Source organism: Asterias rubens, chromosome 1, assembly GCF_902459465.1.
Source record: "Asterias rubens chromosome 1, eAstRub1.3, whole genome shotgun sequence".
Lineage (NCBI taxonomy): Eukaryota > Metazoa > Echinodermata > Asteroidea > Forcipulatida > Asteriidae > Asterias > Asterias rubens.
The window spans coordinates 10,457,105-10,478,835 of NC_047062.1; the positions used below are offsets into that span (position 1 = coordinate 10,457,105).

General features: G+C 37.5%; 1 protein-coding gene across 1 annotated transcript in view; it reads left to right on the forward strand.

Moving 5' to 3' along the window:
* Window positions 1–1,073: 1,073 nt before the first annotated feature.
* LOC117289038 (ryanodine receptor 2-like) overlaps window positions 1,074–21,731 on the forward strand; it is a gene marked incomplete in the record, with an annotated part of 186,131 nt that continues 165,473 nt past the window's right edge. The window contains 7 exon segments of the mRNA XM_033769959.1: window positions 1,074–1,143; window positions 4,702–4,801; window positions 6,050–6,124; window positions 6,707–6,765; window positions 8,083–8,186; window positions 11,396–11,515; window positions 19,897–19,941. Coding sequence (XP_033625850.1) covers window positions 1,140–1,143; window positions 4,702–4,801; window positions 6,050–6,124; window positions 6,707–6,765; window positions 8,083–8,186; window positions 11,396–11,515; window positions 19,897–19,941 — 507 coding nt within the window.

The window sequence follows — 21,731 nt, forward strand, 5'->3', positions numbered from 1 at the left end:
GCTCAGAGATTGTATCATAACAAGTGCTTTGATCTTGATGGAATTATATCTTTTTATTTAAGTTCCTAATTTGAAAAAATACAAAACTTATTAATGTTGTGTGCGTTTCTAACCATAGATTATGTTTTTATATTCATCTTTCAGGAGAGACATGTTGGTGGACTATCTACCCAGCTTCAAAACAGAGGTCAGAGGGCGAGAAGGTCAGAGTGGGAGATGACCTCATCCTGGTCAGTGTGTCATCGGAGCGATATCTGGTAAGTTTGTCTAGTGCACAAATGCGCCGTATTTTATACCGTGTGAGGGCGCTCTCAAACATATTTGTATCACTTCCAAGAGTATCTCCATTAGTACCAAAAACAGTTGTTAAAGACTGGAACACATTACCACCACAGACATAAAATCCATCTAAAGCAATATGCCTCTAAAACAACTTAAAATTACGGAGCAACAAAAGTGACAGAACGCCGATTAAAACTGTGCAGGACGTATCAAGTATACCCCCGTAAGTGAAAAAAGCACTATTGAGAGCGGCCTCACGTGGTAAAAAATATGGCGCAATGACAATATAGCAACCTTATTCCCGAGGGGGAGATTGGTCTCTGGTTTGCAAAGCATTAGATGCATGGTATACTTTTGGTAATTGTCAAATACCAGTGTCCACACTTTGTGCATAACTGTATCCCAACATATGCATAAAATAGCCAATCAACCTTGAGTGCCTTGCAGGATCCTGTGAGATGCACTTTTGACCTCCCATCCCATTCGGATGGAGATTCTTAGTCATTACACACTTATGCTCAGAGTCCGACATTGCATAGAAAATGATTACGGAAAAATTACTGAATTTTAAGTCTGGTTGTTCTTGACTTGGTGGTCCATTCACTGGCTGAGGGTAAAAAAACAGAAAGCAATTATTGAGGGTTCCCCCCCCACCACCACCATCACCACCACCACCCCTTCTCACCACCCCCACCCCCACCCCAAGTTTGATATTGTGACAAACAGTTTTCCTGAACTTCCTCCTGCAGCATCTGTCACCAGAGAAGAAACAGCAGCCAGCGAGGGTGCAGGCGTCGTTCCAGCAGACCTTATGGACTGTGGCGCCTATCAGCTCGGGAAGTGTCAAGACCAAAGCCATGGGTAAGATTGTCCCTAACCCACCCATTACATTCACAAATCAATTTGCCTGAAATACTAAATTAATTTCTCAGCCATGTAAAATCCCCCCCACCCCCACATAGAGTTGTGAGTGACTTGTTTTTTTCTCTTCTTCACCATAATGTCGATTTTTTGACGGATTCCATCCTGCGGCTTTACACAGCCAACAATTAGGCTGAATCCTTTGGGATTGTTCTGAGATACATATATTTGCTCTTGTATGGTTGGGGGTTAGCGTTGATTCACCTTAAAGGCAGGGTGTACCGTTTTGGTAATTACTCCACTTACTTGGTGTGTAGCACTGCAGCTGTTGAAAATGCATAAGATTGTGAGAAACCATTCCCTTGAAAGGAGTGTGGCTATAGAGAAAGAGGTTTAAAAGCATACCAATGTCAGATACGCTTCTTCATGAAACGTTTCTCAAAGGTTATTCTAATTGCGGATTATTCTTCCTGCCTGGACACAGCCGCTCCAGATTTTTGGAGATATTTCAAAAACGCTACCACCTAATTTTTAAAATTATTGTTTGCAGGTTAGTTTCAGTTAGATATATTTGCATGTTATATAGAATTAAAACAATTGAATGGTCCCAAAAACCAACGGTATACTTTGCCTTTAAAGTAAGTTTTTAGATTAAAGCCAGAGGAGACAAGTTCAAGTCTAAAATCTATCTAATTTATTTTGATAAGTTCTTCTGTTTAATGTTTCCTACTTTTGCTTAACTGGGATGTAATTTGTTGTGACATCTCCTTATTTATTATTTTTTTAAAGCAAGTTTACCCAAAGGGTTAGAAGCAGAAACAAATTAAGATAAAAACTAGCTACGGGGGAACTTAAGGTAGGAATTGATATCCAGATCTTGACTGTAGATTGCAAAAATGTGAAACCTTTTCAAGGTATTAGTAGGTTTTGACGCAAGTGTGCCACCTGGAATTTGGTGAAGATACGCGGTGGTACATTAGCAGGGTTAGAAGCATTAAGATATGCCTGAAATAATGCTCTGTTTCCATCAAGACGGATTTGGCCGACCGTGTTTCAGACTGATTTGAGAGCAATTCAAGCGATCACAATCAATGTTTGTGAAAGCTGGAGAACGCTGAAGTTCAACAGTGTTCTTTTCTATAATTTTAAAATTCAAGGTCTACCTGATAAGTGAAATCCCCCACACAGCCTGGGAGATATTGCTCCAGAATGCTTTCTAACTCCCGATAGAGGAGTGGACAATCTCATTTTCTTTCATCCAAATAATCCTTTTTGAGATCCACTTCAAAAATATGATATTGATGCTGATGGGAAAGCATACTGTCCTTTTTCCCCTCTTGATCAAAGTGCCGAATTGCAAGATAGCTTTTGTTTTGGAGTGTGCACTTGCCCTGTGTTGAATCAGACAAGAACTGAGGACTTGCACTAAGAATAGCTAACTTCTGGCCATCAGTGCACTGGGCTCTGAGAAGGGCTCCGAGAAGTAAAGTGCTTTTCTAGCTGGGTCTAATCTGCCTTAAGTGCTTTTTGAACATAATGTGCCCAAGTTATCTGAGTAATAATGATTTGATGGATTTCAAAGATACCTCATAATTTACCATTTCAGGGACCTGGGCCAAGTTTTCTAGAACTGCTTCAGCACAAAAAGTAGCTAAAAGCACAAGAAGAATAAGGTTACCAGCTAGTCTGTGACTGGTATTGTGTTTTTTGGGCATAGGATAAAATTTCTAAGCAATATTTTTCTGCTAGACCCTTTTGTGACCATTTGATTCTGTTTAACTGCCACCATATAGTTGGAAGGGTATTTTAAAAGGAGAATATAATCCCTTGAAATTGTGTGTTTTTGTGTCATTTCATGATAGAACGTGGTCTGCTGTTTCTGTACAACCAAATATTTTACTCCACAAAATGGCTGATAACTGTTCTGCTGGTTGTATTTTCAGAAGCAAATTCATGTTTTTAATCACTATCACTTATTGGAACACACTTTACCCGCTACGTGAAAATGAGTCAGATGTTGACAATTTCAAGGATTGAGTTATATGCATGGCTGTATTTTGGTATATGTCTAAGCTTGGGGGTGTATCGCGTTGCTGAGTTACTTCCGTTTGAAGTTAGCCAATACATCATTTTTTCTGAAAAACGAATTACAAGTAAAGTGATGTTTTAAACTACCATTGCGCACAAAAGGATACAAATTAGATAAGTATGATCACAAAATTGTTGTATTCATAGCTTTATTGCCTAAAAGTAAGTGTTCCTAAGGTTGACCATGCAAATATAGATCTTATTTTTATTTTTTTTTTCTCCACATAAACTGTCCATTACTTAATAATGCATTGGGCGACATCTGACTCATTTTCACGTAGCGGGTCACGTCATATGGTGTTTAAGTTCACGGACAAATGTTGAAAAGGATAAGGAGCAATTCCAACCAGCAACATTTGGAGAGATTTGAAGGCAATGCTTATTCATTCATTCATTCATAATGGTTTAGTACTATCATACAGTGCAGTGAAAAAGCTCAAATGTACTTAGATTAAATAAAATTGGAGGACATAATGTACAGAGTTGCCATATACGTTTAAAAAAAATGCATGAAAGCAATACAAGACTGTCATAGGATAAACAAACCAAATAAATAAATATAAAATAGCTAAAAATATAAATTGCAAACAAAATGAGATATTGTGGCCTTGCTTCAACCTCTAAAGGATAAAGTCTTCTCCAGAAAGGAAACCTCAGGCCACTAACTATTCGTTTACATTTATACCATGTTCTTTGTTTAGTTGGTAAGCAGTTTGCAACAGCTAATCCCATTTTTCCCCCCCAAAAAAATTGAATAAACAAAATAAAAATGAGTTAAAACATATTAATTAATAGTGTTTTTATATAGCGCTCAATCCATAACTCAGTGGTGCTAATTGCACTCCCACATTAGTCACTGGGCAATTTATTCCATTACTTAATCTTAGCTTGCTGGGGGACAACCTCTGCTGCCAATAGGGCAGTAAGCTAAATCAATCACAAGTAATATCTCTGCCCTTACAGGTACCCATATTTCCACTGGGTGAAGGGGAGCAATTATAGTTAAGTGTCTTGCTCGGGGACACTAGTGTCATGACCGGGATTCGAACCCATACATGTATACCGATGTCTTGAGTATTATGCACTGAACACTATGTACTTGAATATTTATTTTGGTTTTACCCATATACACCGATATAAGTTAGCAATGTTTACTCCCGAGCTCTGAGAAAAAACCTGAGTAATATGTCAATTGATTTTTTTTCACAGAGCTCGGGAAAGTACTGAGTATATTGTGCTTACACACATCGATCAAAATTAATATTCTTTATTCCTGATGCAAATTTCCATCTATTAAAATAATATTAATAATATTGATAACAGTATTTATAACTCGCCTTTTGCCAAAGGATACAATGCGCCAGGTATTATTACTGCAAGGAGTGGGACAAAGTTTGAGATATAAGACCTAACCCTTAGCAACATGTAATGGTTTACAAGGTGCTGTTTCTTGGTCTTTGTCTTGTACAGGTTTCTTGAACGGCATGGATGTGGTAAGATTCTCTCATGGACACTTGGACGAGTTTCTGAGTGTGCCCCAATCTGGATGTAAAGAAGATGACAGTGTCAGGTTAGTTACCACGGTTACGCATGAACCCTCCATCTCCCCCTAATGTAGTCTTTTCACACATTTAATCTTAGTCACTTGTGAAGTTTTCATTTAAAAGGTAACTTTTGTTACTGTATCCCAAAGGGATTAAGATCCAAGCTTCTAGTGTTTTGACAAAAAAATACACATTTCAAAAATCATTTCATTGGATACCTTAAAATAACTTACAAAGTAAAAGTACATGTACAGTTTAAGATTTTAGTCATATATTGTACTTATATGTTGGTTTTTGCACCACACCAACATGTGATACGCACTGTAAATATGTACCACAGACTACGCGGATGGGAATCGGACCCACACCCACTGCCATTCTTGGGGTCTTCCCACAAGACCACCACGCGTCAAGCGAGCCCATTGACAAGAGGCCAGTGTCATAATCTTGAAAATTAGCAGTGGGTCCTGCAACATTTTGTTCCTGCTCTGGGAGCTCAAGCTTCGATTTGCTCACCAATATTTGTTGCTTATGTTTGTCAAGCAAGCTACATGGATTGGATCTGAAAAATATTGCTAAAAATATTTGACATTGCTTGCTATTAAGTTATCTATTAAAGACTCAGGATACTATTGGTAATTGTCAAAGACTATTCTTCTCACTTGGTGTATCTCAACACACGCATAAAATAACAAACCCGTGAAAATTTGAGCTCAATTGGTGGTCAAAGTTGCAAGATAATAATGATAGAAAAAATACCCTTGTCACACAAAGTTGTGTGCTTTTAGATGCTTGATTTTGAGACCTCAAATTCTAGATCTGAGGTCTCAAAATCAAATTCGTAGAAAATTACTTCTTTCTCGAAAACTGTGTTACTTTAGAGAGAGAGCTGTTTCTCACAATGATTTATATTATCAACCTCTCCCCATTACTTGTTGCCAAGTAAGGTTTTATGCCAACAATTCTTTTGAGTATTTACCAATAGTGTCCATTGCATTTAACTTTAGCTTAGAAAATAAATTTGTTAGCATTTTATACTTAAAAGTATATAGTAGTTTAACGACACATGGACCAGAGGGCCCAGTTCCTTTAGCTAAGCATAAAAGAATTATGCTAACCGTAATAAGGTTGCAGCCCCAAACATGTCACATAGTGTGACTGGTAACCTGCTATTGTTAAGCAATAGTTTGTGCTTAAGAAGCTTTATGAAATTGAGTCTAGTTGGTCTTCATCTTCAGTAATATATTTTGTTTAATGAATATTTTTGACTGTAGCGAGGTGTCATATGAGACTGGTGCCGTGGCTTCATATGCAAGATCACTCTGGAGGACTGAACTAGTCACCAAAAAGTAGGAACAAAACCAATTGTGTTTCTATCCGAACAGTACACAGTGATTAACTTGTTTTTATTTAAATAATTTGTGTTATTTTATTCTTTGCCTTAAGTCGTTATTTCTATGTTTCTATGTTCGATTGTGTATGGATTGGAAATAAAGTGAATTGAATTAGATGAAATTAACAACCATTTTGATGAAAGCATTAGATGTTTTCCTTTGCCCTGAACTCCAATTTACAGACAAAACTTGATTTCAGATGCTGTCAAGTTTCATGATCAATTTAGCTCAAGATGAAAAAAAAAAAAAATTTGAAGAATCGCAGGGGGACATGCTTAAAGTGCAGGTGATAGAGAAAGCAAAAAAAGTTTTGCAGATTTGTTAGAATGAAAGCATTGTATGTTTTCCCATGCCCCCAACTCCAATTTACAGTCAGAACTTGATTTCATATGCTGTTAAGCCTCACAATCAATTTAGATAAAAAGAAAAACAACAAGCGCAGGGGCGGACATGCAGAAAGCGCAGGCGGACAGACACTCAAACTTTGCATTATGTCATTAAACTAAAACTGACCTTCTTTTTACGATGTACACGTAGGTGGAATGGTAGTTATGTGTCATGGGATCAGGACTGCAGGATAAGACATCTTACATCAGGTAAGATGGCATTCTTTATATTCAAGATGTCCTCGAGGACTAATTCGATCGGATCAATATCAGTCCAGGTCTGCTGAAGAAAATAGAAAAAGGAAAAATATGCAGATGAAAAAGAAGAAGAAACGAAAAGTGATTCAGAGCTCAAATGTTATAAAGCGTCTAAGCAGATATCTCTGATACAAATTTATCTTCTCTAAAATTGTTGCGGTACCCGCTGCTAAAACATAGGAATTCGAACTGACTCTAGCTACCAGGGAATCTTGGTGGTCTAGTTGGTAAGACACTACTCTAGAATTGCAAGGGTCATGGATTCAAATCCCACCTAAGTAAAAATGCCTTTGAGTTTTTTCATAGGACTCTGGAAAGCACAGAGTAAACAGTGCTAACACACATCAGCTGGGATTTGAAACATTACCTTGCCTACCAACTAGATCACCAAAAATAAAAAATAAAAAATAGGTAGTAATAGAAAATAGAAATAGGTGGGTGAGCTAATTTAAAGCAATACATGTTAGTTATCATTTTGGCTGGTACCCTGTTATGGCTCAGCAGATTTTGAAGGTTTTTTTTATTTACATAATCTATAATAATTTTATAGCCTACTACAGCAAAAAGATATGCACAGGGTGTCACCGCAAACAAGATATAATTTTTTTGCACAGTTTGTAAAAGATCCAGATTATATTGCCGGTTAACTTAATGGTTTACCTAATGAAACCATTTTCATATTAATGATTACATGTATATTACAAATTATGGAATGCATTGAAAACAAACTAACATCAGTTTGACATTTACATTTAATATTGCGTACAATTATTAATAAAAAAAAAAAAACCTTGAAGGAAAAATACTACCTAAAGGGGTAGTCAGTCATAAAATGATAATCAAAGTTAAATTAGTTTTAAGCATTTCTCACTGATTGACTTACCCCTCATCACAAAAAAAAGAAAAATTGAAACATCCCCAAAACTGCTCAAATCACTGAAGTAAATTCTTTGAAGCATTTTTCATATTTAGGTTTTTCAAGATTTAGTTATAATATACAAACCCAACTAGTCTTAATCCTGAAGTAAGTTCCTAGTGTAAATGTAACTTTTTGAACAGCTACTTTTCTAGCTACCGGGCAATCTCGGTAGTCTAGTTGGATAAGACACTGCTCTAGAATTGCAAGGGTCGTGGGTTCGAATCCCGCCCGAGTAACATGCCTGTGATATTTTTTTCACAGGACTCGGGGAAAGTACTGAGTATACAGTGCTAACAGACATCGGCGTATGGGTAAAAACCAATTAATATTTTTTAACATTGCTTTTTCAGGAAAATATCTTGCAGTGTCAAGCCCTGGAGACAGTGAAGTATGCATAGTTCCAAGAAAAACAGTAGATCTTACCTCTACAGTCTTCTGCCTTCGACAATCAAAGGTACTTACTTTTAGTTGCATTTTTTTCAATGCCGGTTGACCGTTGTTAAAGGGATTGTGTCATTTGGTAATTTGAACCCACTGTTTGTTTCAACTGTATACATAGTTGTAGATATGTACCATGAAACTAAACAAAAAATGACAGTTTTTTTATTTATCTCAGATATTGCCGAAAATCTGAGGCGGTTACAGGTATGTCCATTCAAGAAGAATGTCCATTCAACACAATCTGAGAAATGTTATTGTCAGTAATGCTTCTCAGATTCAAGTTTTGGAGGATGTAAAGGCCATTCTACTAGATTTGTCTTTTTTTCACCTCAAAGTACAAATATCTGAAAATATTCTTTTGAGCAGGACCTTTTTTCAGTGTTAGGAATGATACCAAAATTGTGACCTTTTCCATGATCTTTTTGGTGGAGTGGACGTAAGTCAAATGTTGTAGCCATTCTGATTGCCCTGCTGATTAAGCCTGCCTGTGGGCGACCGAGTGAGTATGTTGTGATCGGCCACTTTTTATTGAAAAAATTAATAAATAATCGTTTTATGAGATATCACCTCAAATTGTATCTCTTTATGGTTTTTTGTAATTTTAAAAATTTCATTTTTTTTTATGAATCTCTGTATTTTAAACTCGATTCAGCTTGTAGCTGCGGAGTTTGAATGTATTTTAATAAACCAATAATAAAATTTAAAAAAACCTAACGTCACAAGGACGGATGACCACTTCAAGGTGAGGGCTATGCTATGTTAGGCTATCGACTTAAATCAAGAGTGTCCCAAGGGCACATTGTAATCAGGGGCACATCGTCTCCTACATGATGCACTCCTTGGCTGAAACAGGGTAACCCCCATCATTCACGGTCCATAAAGATGTAGGCTTGGGTATCATCCACTAGGAGTCTGGCTGGTAGAGCAGGATACTTTACCCTCTCACATTTTTACTAAGCAATTTTGGTTTATAAAAGTGCCTTGCTCAAGGGCACAAGTGTCATGACCGGGAATCGAACCCTTACTCTGCTGCTGACAACACCAGAGCTTGGGTCCAGTATACTAGACTGCTCAGCCATGACACACTGGCTGTGTTCTCTTGAGGGTTAATATCTTAGGATTAAAGTCCCCCTTACCCCCTCCCTCCATCCCTCCTCTAATTATTTGAGGATAAGTGGGGGTCTTGTTGTGGAAATGGTGGACCTTTTGTTCTCTTGGTGATGATGGAGATTTAATCACGGCTCTCAACCCTGATGGTAGGATTAGCGTAGGGGTATCTTTTAATACTTGACTTCCACCACTAGGACCCTGGTTTGAATCCCACTAGGGGCATTATGTGGATTGGGTTTTTCAATCCCTACCAGATTGCGTGGGTTTTCCTGGAATTATAGATGGGGTTTTCCTCCCTCATCTAAAACTGAAACTTCCCTCCTTGTCTTCTCTCCATGGGGATTCTTGGTATAGTGCAGTGATTAAGTTCGCTTTTCTGAGTTTCCTTTGCTTCACAATCAGGGCCCAATTTCATACAGCCTGAAAGCACAAAAATTTGCTTACACGTAGCATGAAATTTCTTCCTTGATAAAAACAGGATTACCAACCAAATTTCCATGTGATTTTCAGGATAAGCAAGCAACAGCTGAATACCACTAACAAGCAATGTGCAACAATTGGAAATTTGGTTGGTAATCCTGTTTTTATTAAGGAAGAAATTTCATGCAATCAAATTTTTTTGCTTACAGGTTTCATGAAAGTGGCCCCAGAATAATTGTTATGAAACAAAGCAGGAAATGAATAGGACTTACTGTTGATAGCGACACCTGTTCTATGAATTGGAAATGCCCTTCAAAGGTTCTCAAAAATCATAAGTGCCTCGGGCGAATGTATACTTGATATTAAACTACGAACAAGACTCTCTGTGAATAGGGAAGTGAGGCTGTTGAACTGTTATTAATTTTAAAGCAGTGAAATCCTCTTCACTTCCACTTTTATTCAAATTGACCTTTGAAGTTAGGTTTCTGTTCATTTGTTTTTGATGGTCTTTTTTTTAATTATTTAACTTGTGATTTTGAATTTGATTTGATACAAGAAAACAGATTAATCTGATCATCAGTAGTATATTATTTATTGCCGCAGGAAGGATCCATATTTGTTCGTTTGACATTTATGAGCATTTTTATTGGATATGAAAACATTATTAACGTTCTAATTGTTTCCTGCCTGTATGACGAATCCTTATGGGACATAGATTCAATTGATAATTTCGAATTATCTTCTCTTTACCAAGAATAATCTAGTTAATACATGGTTGATGAGGTTTTATTTTAGTCTGTCTGGAAAGTGATAATTTTATTTTCAAAAACAGAAACTTTTTGTTTTGTCATGAATTGAAGGATGTTATTTCCAGTTACACTAGTTGTTTTAATCACTGTAGAATTAACTGTTTACATTTTTCTTAAACTTCCAGCATGTTTCATGGTTGAAGCTTTAACAATAATAATTATAATATTTAATAATAACCCGCTTTTTACGCTTGAGTGTCTCAAAGCGCTTCTGACATTATTACCCCTTTATTACCCCATTATTACATTATTGCTCCCATTAAGAAATGTTTCAATTGAGGGAAGCTTTTCATAATTTTTACCTTTACTGGTGTACATTTGTAAGCATTGACTGGCCTAGTTTTTTATTTTAATTTTTCTTAACTCAAGGTCATAATGTACCAATAATCACACTGTAATACAAGCATGTGTTTAGTTATACGCTTTAAGTCGAACTCTTTTAATTATTTCACATTTCACTTATTTCAGCGCGGCTCAAAAAGAAGCAAAGTTGTGTAATGTACGTTAAAGAACCTATAGCAGTTATCGAAAAGAGGAGGAGTTCGCCTCGGTGTTCCTGGTTTGATTGGCAGCAAATTGTGCCACAGCACCTTGTAAAATATTACATGGTGCTATGTTAAAGGAGAAGATCTCATAATTCAAACGTAGTCCCACATACCTTGCACGAATAATCTAAGTTACAGCGCCAGGAGCGTCAGTGAGTGAAGCTAAGTTACAGTGCCAGGAGCGTCAGTGAGCGTCAGTGAATGACGGATATGTGCGCTACTTGTGAATATTCATTCTGGTTTTACCCATATATCTATAAAATTATTTATACCATTCCTTATTACTATTATTATTGACATCAATAAAATGCAATTCCCATCTCTATCTCTCCCAACAGGACGACACCCTTCACTGGGACAGCAAGCAAGAACACGGAATGGGGATGGCAGAAATCAAATTTGGCGACTCCACCGTGTTGATCCAGCACAAAGAGACGGGTCTGTGGCTCTCCTATCTGGTGAGATGATTTCCTGCCTAATTCGTTGTTTAATTCACCGGAAAAAGATGCGCGGGCCCGAATCTAATAGCTTGATAATAATAATAATGGAGTTTATCTAAGTGCCAACACTCTAGCTCATTGATTGAGTGCTCCAGGCATTTCTACATTATTACTGTAATCTGCAGTCAGAGGCAGACAACTCAATGTTGTGTGTGTGTAGTCTTCGGGATGGGGGGGGGGGCTCTTCCTTTCTTGTAGACAGTCTCAGTGTTGTAGCATGGAGGGGGGGGGGTGGTTGGCTAGGTGTCTTCCTAGGCTAGGATTACATCCTTGGGTCAAAGGGCATAGGTTTACATTTTGGATCATCTCATTCTAACGTAGACTCTGTATTTTGACCCGACTGAAAGATATCTGTGATGGGTTACATCTCATTTCACTGCGCAATGCTTTTCCTTTTTTGTAGTCATTTAAGTGTGTATTTTCTGTTGTAGCAGGGGGGGGGGGGGGGGGGGGTAGGTATCTTCCAAAGCTAGATTAACACCCCCAAGTGCCCAGGTGTACGTTTTGAACCATCTCAGCTTAACATAGATTCTGTTTTAAGACCTGACTGAAAGACTATCTGTGCTGTGTTATATCTCATTTCACTACGCAATGCTCTTCCTTTCTTGTCAACATAATGTTGTAGACTCGGGTCGAAGGGCCTAGCTAGATGTTTGGAACCATCCCATTCTAACATAGATTCTGTATTTAGACTTGACTGAAAGATATCTGTGCTGTGTTATATCTCATTTCACTACGCAATGCTCTTCCTTTCTTGTATACTGTCATGTGTTTTCTGTCAACATAATGTTGTAGACTTGGATCAAAGGGCCTAGGTAGATGTTTAGAATTAGAATTAGAACCTTTTTTTTAAAGAACCGTCCCATTCTGACATTCTGATTCTGTATTTAGACTTGACTGAAAGTTATCTGTCCTGTTTTTTTTTTCATCGCGCAATGCTCTCCCTTTCTGAGACAGTCTCAGTTTGTATTTCTAGTCAACAGAATGTTCTAGCAAGGGGGGGGGGGGGCTGGCTAGGTGTCCTCCAAAGATAGGACAACGCCCTCTTGGGTCAAATGGCTTGGATTTACGTTTTGTTCAGAGAAAATGTTGCATTCAAGTAAGAACTGCTTTCAAAGATGTCAGTATTAATTGTTGACAAAAGTGTATTGCACCACTACAAATAAGATACTGTACACAATTTTGCTTTGGTGAGATGTAAAGCAGAGTGATCCCATCAGCTTCATTCCACGTACTGCATCTCTTTTGAACTCCTTGCCTGGTGCATGTTTCCCTCCATCCTACAATCTAGACTGTTTTAAGAGGGAATATCAATTCCTACCTTAAGCTCCCCTGAATTATTTTCATCTTCAATTTTTTCTTCTTTAAGTACATAGCCCATTCCCAAGAGTGGCTTTCAGCCTTGTTTGGGGAAAACTTTACCAAGAAGAAGAAGATTGTTTTCTGCTATGCATAATATTACAAAATTTGTCAAGCATCAACTATCTGTGACCTAACATATTCTAAGGTGCCTGAAAAAAAAATTGAAAAATAAAGTAAGTAAAGTTTACAAGCTACTTAGACTATCAAAGTGTAAAGAGAATGTAGTTAAGAGCTTTTTAAAGATTTTCACTCTATAATTTTAACAAAAGACAAGTAAGTAAAAATAAATATAGGGTCAGTCAAGCAATGCCAAACAAATGAGTTTTAAGCAGGCTAGTGCATTCCGTTTCATGCAAGGGGCTTAGGAGAATATAAGGAAAGTGTGGACCCTGATGAAGTATTTCCATGCGTAGGTGTAGGTTTTCAACTAGAGCCTCTGGATTACTATTTTTTGCCACATCTTATGAGTCAAGTACAGCAGACATTGACTTATTCACTACAACAATTTCCCATTTGCTTCGCTCGAAAGAAATAGAAATCAATAACTGTTTGACAGAGACCTTCTTTCACACACAACAATCCAATGCAGCATGGCGTTAAAACAATATCCCCTAACCCCCCCCCCCCACATTCAGCCATAACAACTTTGGAGACGAAGCAAAAAATGTTAATTTCCATATCAAAGATGACAGATATAAAGTCTTCACTGCTCCTCCAGCCCCGTATTAATCAGAGCACTGACTGTTTTGATTTCATGCCCAATGAGGAGATCATGTGGCTGATACACAACGTTGCGCCATTGCGGCATTTTAAAAGATTGACTCATTCAGTCAGTTAATCAAACATTCCTGCTACCAGCTGTTAATTTCAACCCCCCCCCCCCCCCCCCCGACTCCCTGTATTTCTCTATAAGAGATGTTGCTTTTCTACAGCAGCTTGATGCTCTGAGATGACCTCGAGTTGACATATTCCCTTACATCTGACATTTGAGAGTTTTTTTTATTTTATTTATTTTTTATTTGAGTAGCTGTGAGAAAGCCTCAAGGCTGAGTTGTGTTAGAGTAGATTATATGATAGTCAGTTTGTGTTTAATTTCCTGTCCCTGTGAGGTAGATCATCTTGATGTCTTCACAGAAGAGATGAAACGACAAGAGAAAGGAGTTTGAGCTGTTTGTAAAATATCTCACCGTTTGATAATGCCCCCCCCCCCCTAAAGATCCTGAGTGGAATTTTTTTAAATAAAGTCTTCCAAACTGAAAATAATTTCATTGACACAATAATTTCCCTTTGGACTGTTACTTTTTATTACAAATAAAGAAAAATGAAAAATAAACACAGAATGAGGCTTCAATCTTCAATCGACAGTTCAAGACCCATCTCGTTAAACGGGTATTTTGAATCCTGTATAAAAGTGCTCAGTGTTGGAGAGCAGTCATACAGGCTCTTCTCAGAGCCAACACTGCTCACAAAGGAGATTTTTTACATGGTGTCACACATCTTACTTTTCATCATTACGATTAAAGGAACGTTACAGAATTGGTAAGAAACAAAAGTCGTGAAGATCATAGATTTACATAAAACTTACACAGTCTAAAGGTGATGATAGTAGAAAACATCCCTTGAAATATTTTTGTCTGAAATTTCATATCTGATGAGAAATAAATAATCTTATTTCGCGTTAGGAGTTTATCGCTCAGTGAGCGTTTTATTCATTTTTGATTTGGCATCGATGCAATGTGACTTAGATGGCTGATCGATCTCGAACTTCTACAGGTTTTTCTGTTTCGGTATATGGTGGATTACATAAAGTGTTCACACTGCAAGCAACGTTTTTGCTAGCAAAACCAATTCTGTAATGTTGCTTTAAAAACACAATTCACGGTTGTGCATAGCAAGCAGTCTGTCTTTAGACTCACTGGACACCTTTGGTGATTGTCAAAAACCAGTATTCTCACTGGGTGTATCCCAACATATGCATAAAATAACAAACTTTGGGCTCAATTAGTCATCGAATTTGCAAGAAAAAGTTAAAGAAGAAAAATAAAACACCCTTCTGGCTTGTTGCATTACTTTGTGTGCTTTCAGATGCATAATAAAAGGTTTCAGCTTAAGTTTTTTACTATGCGAGTGATAAATTACCTCTTTCTCAAATTCAGAGGGAGCCATTTCTCACAATGTTTTATACATCAACAGGATTGCTAATTACCAAGTAAGTTTTTGAGTAATTACCAATAGTGACCAGTGCCTTTAAAGTTCAGTTACCAAGTCGTAAATGTCTGTTTAGATCGTTAGCCGTGTAAACATACAAATACTGAATGGAACAAAAACCTGTGACAATGTAATCAAAACCTTCGCTCCTGGCTCCTTTGAAAAAAAAAATACATCTTTTATGATATTATGTTTTTGTTATGGTTTGTTTATTTACATGCTACCATAGTTAATTAGAATTCAAGACCAAGCAAGTTGAGTAAGTTGTTGTTAATGAAAACATGTCTGATGATGTTTCAAGGTTTGCACAATGGAACATCAATGTGATCCATCTCAGGCTGTGCTCCTTGGTATTATTATGCTTTGAAAATATTATAGCTGTTGCAAACTGCTTACCCACCAAAAGAACACATGGTATAAATGCATACTAATTGTAAGTGGCCTGATGTTTTGACCCCAGCATAGTCATTCTCGAAAGCTAAAAGTGTTTTTCTATTGGGTGACGGGGCATGTGGGTTAAATTCTTCACCTGATCCAACCATCAAAGCCTATCGTCCTTCTGGCTTTCATAATTTATCTTTGATTCTTCCCTGCAAGATAACTTCTTTCAGATTGTTGCCTTTGCTGGTGATTTTGGGCTGAACAAAGAAAAATTGACTAGTGTGGGATTTGAACCGTTGACCTCCACATTAACGTGCAAGTGCTCCACCAACTGAGCTATGTAGCCCTATGTCGGCGGTCTCCCTATTTTGTCAATATCTTTGTACAGGGTGCCAATCAGAAGCCATACAACCATTTTTTACACGTCACATGTCCACACTTTGCAATGAGTGAATATAGTAAAAACACTTTACTAGCATTCTCCCTTACTGTTACTTTTTGTAACGCGTCCACAGATTTACATTTTACACAGTTTGAAGAAAATGAAAGTAGAAAGGTTCGCTTAAAATATGACTTGGTGAGGTGGTGTAGTTTTTGAGAAATCAGGAACACAATGTCACAAAAATAATTGTTATCATTTAAAATGTTTTTACCAGTTATGATATAATAACCATTACTGGTAAACACGATTTACATGCTAAAATAATTTTTGTCTCACTGAGACAAATATTATTTTTGTGAATTGTTTTTGCTCATTTCTCAAAAACTACAGCTTCTCAGCAAGTAATTTACTAAGGGAAACTTTTGACCATCACTATCTTCAAACCGTGTAAATTCAATGTTAATATGTGGACATTGTGTTTTGTGTCATACAAAAGTACCCCAACCTTTTAACTGTGGCCTGCTGGCCAAATGCCACTCGAAACACCCGAGATCAAGTCAAAATTCTCTCCAAGTAGACCAGCTGGCTACATCAATGTTAAAAGCATCCTTATTTAATATGAAAAATGGACTTGTGAAGAAGCTGACGGACTAGTGAAATGACACTTTCTTGCTAGTCCTTCAGGGCAAACGCTGAGTCTACTTTGTCCTTCACAGGGTCAGCAGAACATTTTGCCCCCGATAGCTCAAAAGCATTTCCTTTGAGTCTCTCCATGACCAAGTTTGATAACGACTGATTAAGATTGAAAAACAAAAACTTGGGGCTCAACACAGGAAAATTGCTCTAGCTATGTCCTTATAAGCTATATGAATATTAACATGTGACCATCTTTCAACCAATAGGATTGTCTGAACCTGGGAGTATTGATGAATTTGTTTTAAAGGCACTTGGTCCTGTTGGGAATTACTCTAAATAGTTAAGGGCATAAAAACTTACTCAGTAAGTAGCAATGGAAAGCTGTGGGTAGTATAAAATATTATAAGAAATACTCCCTCTGAAGTGGCGTAGATTTTGAGAAAGAGGTAATTTCTCACTCAAATTTTTGAATCTGATAAAAGTCTTCAGACCTGAAGCCTTTTTTAGGCATCCGAAAGCACACAAATTTGTTCAACAAGGTTGTTTTTTTATTTCATTATCCTCTTGCACCGTTGATGACTATTGAGTCCAAATTTCCACAGGTTTGTTATCTTGTGTGCATACATGTATGTTGGGATACATGTACACCAAGTGAGAAGGTCTTTGACAATGGGAGACTTTCTGGGACGATAGAGGGCAGCAGACTTACCGGGTAAATCTATTGTTCCCAGAATTATGCGCATGTTCAGAACTACGTAAACAATGGAAATTTACCCGGTATGTCTGCTGCCACCTAGCGTTGGAAAGTCTCCTATTACCAAAGGTTTCCAGTGCCTTTAAAAGACAAGCTGCAAGTCATTTCAACCTCGTGCTAGTCTGGTCAGGTCCAGATCCTTATATAGAAAAAACATAATGCCCTCTCTAGGCTCAACTTGAATAACTTATTAATTTTCCATTAGGCGATCGAATGAACTCAGCCGAGAGGAGGCTCTGGTTTATAGACATGTATAGTCTTGTGCTGGGTTAAAGACATTTATAAGCTCTCCGTGTAGTTGTAATTGACTTGGCTATCGGATGTCTCCCTCAAAATTACTGACACTTTTTTTTTAACCGCGGATTTTCAATAAGTCTCATCTGAGGTTTAAGATTTGATGTCCGCCTTTCTTTGGTAATTTTATGATTGTATGATAAGACTTAATAGGCTGTGCATGGCAGTAAATACTAATTGAGTAAGGTTTGCGGTGACACCATACAAGAAATCTTTTTTATGAGCGGTGTTGGCTTAGAGCTGGTATCTTATGATGGTATCTTGAATGAATATTTTATCGTTTGCCGTCTGCAAGAAATCAGGTTTAGGGTCCATTTTGGTTTCCTTGTTTTGCTCATTAAAATAGCCCACATGCAAGCATCTACCTCCATGATGTAAGCCTCTTTGAGTACTTAAAATATTCGCTTAGTTTATTCATAAGACTTGTAAACCTGAGTAAACAATAGTTAATTAAAGTCAATTAGGTTTCTTTTCATTTGATTGTGACAGGTTGGAAATGAAGTTACGTGATTCCTTTTTTCCATCAAAATTTACTCTAGTTTTTACCATCATTTTAATCTGTATGACAACATCTGACAGAGAAAAAGTTAATCATAGACGCAGGGCCATAGACCCTTAAGTCTAATCTTAATATCGGCCGTTTCTTTACATTAGAAATTCCACACAGTTTGTTTTCATAATATGAGCTAGGCAATCACCTCTCTAAATTCATTCCATGTGCCTTCCCCCGGTCCCGGCAGCTCAGACTGTACAGACTGGAGGCCGCAGTTAATGACTCTTAATTGACATTAATGTTTCCATAAGCCCTGGGGGCCTGCCTCAACATCTGCCTGGGATAACTCCTGAAGAGGAATTTATGTGTTGACTTTTTCAGTTTGCAGCCGTGGGTAACAGATGGAGTTAAAAAATGAGTGACCTTTTTCTGATTAGGAATACCAGTTAAACATCACAATATTGGTTTGCCCATGATGCGGAATTCTTTTTGTCAGTTTTGTTCTTCTTCTCTCCAAACAATTTATTATCAGTTATTCATGGCTGGAATTCTTACATGGATGATTTAATTGTTTGTTATCCTGGTAGATTTATTCGTTGTCTTATTAATGCAGAGCACACTTCCCAGGTTGAAATTGAATTTAGGTCTTAAAGCGATTTTGTGCGTGCCCATGATGAACTGTTGGATTACCCAAGTAAAACATATGTTTGTTTTTAAAAATAAATAAGTTTCTTTGTTCAAAAAAAAAAAAAAGTAGGAACAGTATCTGAATCATGTTGAGCCTTGCCCATCCCTGTCTATCTCTCATTAGGTTGGGAAGATCCATTGGGAAGATCAGTTGGGAGCAATATAAACAAAAATAATTCACAGAGTAATGAGGGAAAGTTCAACTCTAGTATAATATTTTTTTCTTTTGTTGGTATTGCTTACAAGTTGTGGTGCTATTTCTGTCTTTTGGATTTTACGCAATTGTCTTTTTGCTGTACATACAAATTAAAATTGAAACAATATTTTACTTCTTTTATGACATTGTTGGCGAGTTAACACTGGTGAAAATGAAATTGAAAGAATAAATAAATCCTGTGGAAGTCGTGATATTATTCATAAGGCATCATATCAGGGTCCTTCAGAGAATCGTTAGTGTATTAACCATGTAATTGCAACATCTTATGTTTATTGGAGAGCACAACTGAGACTTGTCTTCTTTCTGGTATCATTAGAATGTTCATAGCCCAGTTGCATAAAGCATAACATTTCTTATTTTTGGAAGTAATCAAATGCAGTTTCGTTATCAACTTTAAATTATAAAGGGGACGTACTTCAAATTGTCTCAACCATTACTTTTACAATTTTTCTGATTTTGTTTTGTTATTGTGATGCGTAATGTAATATTGTTCATATGACTTGATTTGTATCTTGCCTGCCATCAAGTAACACGGAATGCACATAGTCACAATTTTTGCAAATGAGGTGACATAGTCCGTATGTACTTTGGCAAAGTGAGAGGCTAGCCCAGTGTTCTGTATATTGTAGCATTCTGTTCTAATGATCATCAAGTAGAACTATAAGAAGTGATTTTTCTTTCCCCCCGCTCAGTAAACAGTGAAATTAGGCTAAGATTGTTCTTGACGCATCACCATCTTTCATACAAATACTTGTTTTAATTTTTTTTAAGGATGAGCATGCAATAGAGCTTATCTCAGAAGCACCAACAATGAGCGTTTCACCGTCTTAGTGTGTCCTCTAGACTTCTTATGAGATTATCCGAGAGACGGCAGTATTACACTTTCCTCTTGTTACCTGAAGAATCTATCTTATCTGGTTTTTAGGTGGAGGAGAAATCGGTCGGAGGAGGCAGGCAAGTGGATAGAAAGGTAGGTCATAGAGAGAGAGGGGGGGGGGGGGTTAGTAGGAGCGACACGAAGCCCGTCTGTCTGCACTCGTATCCCCTGGGGGGCAGTCTCCTTAATTATACAGAATGGATTGGAACAGGACATTGACTCAAACAACTTGAAGTAATAAAACTAAGAGTTATGGATGGAGGTTGACATGGATGAAGTCACTTCAATGTGACCCTTTGCTTTGGCATCCATCATCTGAAATAGGATGGATTAGTAGAGTGGATGAAGTACATGTACTTGTAAATGCTGTATTCCTAGCCTTAAAGGCAGGCCTGATATTTCACGGAGGCAGCAAAGGTGATTGCCTATGCCCCCTTGAAATGATACAGTAGACATTTGCAATTTCCTCATAGGGTGCTCTTAGGAGAAAATGCCTTGGTGCCCTTGCCCTTTCAAAAGATAAAGGTATTGCACGGGATTTGTAGAGTTGAACTAATAATCACAGTGTTCATGCTCTACGTGGTCAACAATATCCATGAAAAAACAAACCTGTGCAAAATTTTGACTTAATCCGTTGTGTGAGACAGGAAAAAACAGTGAAAAATCGCTTACAATTTTCAGCATGTAAACACTACCCAAATCAGCTGTTGCATTCCTTTTTAGGTTTTTAGACACAGTTTTCTCGAATGTGAGAAACGTTGAGTATGCTCGCGCACAATCCCAAATTCCCTGCTAACCCGTGAAATCGCTTGACGTACATTGTAAGCGCAGAATGCCCTGCTTCCGCAAGCGATGATTCTTTGCTTACGGTAAAAAAAGCCATGAACTTGGGCCCAGACTGGCTGAAAACCGAGAAGAGTGTAGCCAAATCGTCAAGAGGTCGGCTCAATATCCGCAAGGCTATGGGACATGATGGTGATGATGATCACACAGTGGTGTTTGTTAAAAACCACAATAATGTTATTATTCCCAATGCAATTCTGACATCTATTCAAGGTTTACCTTAAAGACAGTGGACACTATTGGTAATTGTCAAACACTAGTCTTCTCACTTGGTGTATCTCAACATATGCATAAAATAACAAACCTGTGAAAATTTGAGCTCAATTGGTCGTCGAAGTTGCGAGATAATAATGAAAGAAAAAACACCCTTGTCTCACGAAATTGTGTGCTTTCAGATGCTTGATTTCGAGACCTCAAATTCTAAATCTGAGGTCTCGAAATCAAATTCGTGGAAAATTACTTCTTTCTCAAAAACTATGGCACTTCAGGGGGAGCCGTTTCTCACAATGTTTTATACCATCAACCTCTCCCCATTAATCGTCACCAAGTAAGGTTTTATGCTAATAATTATTTTGAGTAATTACCAATAGTGTCCACTGCCTTTAAGCATACAGAAGTTATCATGGTCATGCTCCTTGTCATGCAATAGCAATAACTAATACAAATGTCCTTCATACCAAAAGGAACCAGACTATAACTGGCAGCAATTAGGTTAGGTAAGATACATTGAATTGAACGCTAGAAACATAAGACGCCTGCAAAAATGGTTGGTGTGATTAGCAATTCAATGGGCCATATTTTTGACCGCGTGAGGGCGCTCTCAATCACTTCCGGGGGTATATTCATTCATACCCAAAACAATTTTTAAAGATTGGAACACATTATAACCACAGACATCTAATCCATCACAGACAATAAGACTTTTAAAGGAGCCGTTATAATCCACCTCTAAAGCAAATTGAAACTACGGCGCAACAAAAGTGACAGAACGCCTATTAATTTGTGCAGGGCGAATCGCGTGTACCCCCGGAAGTGATCAA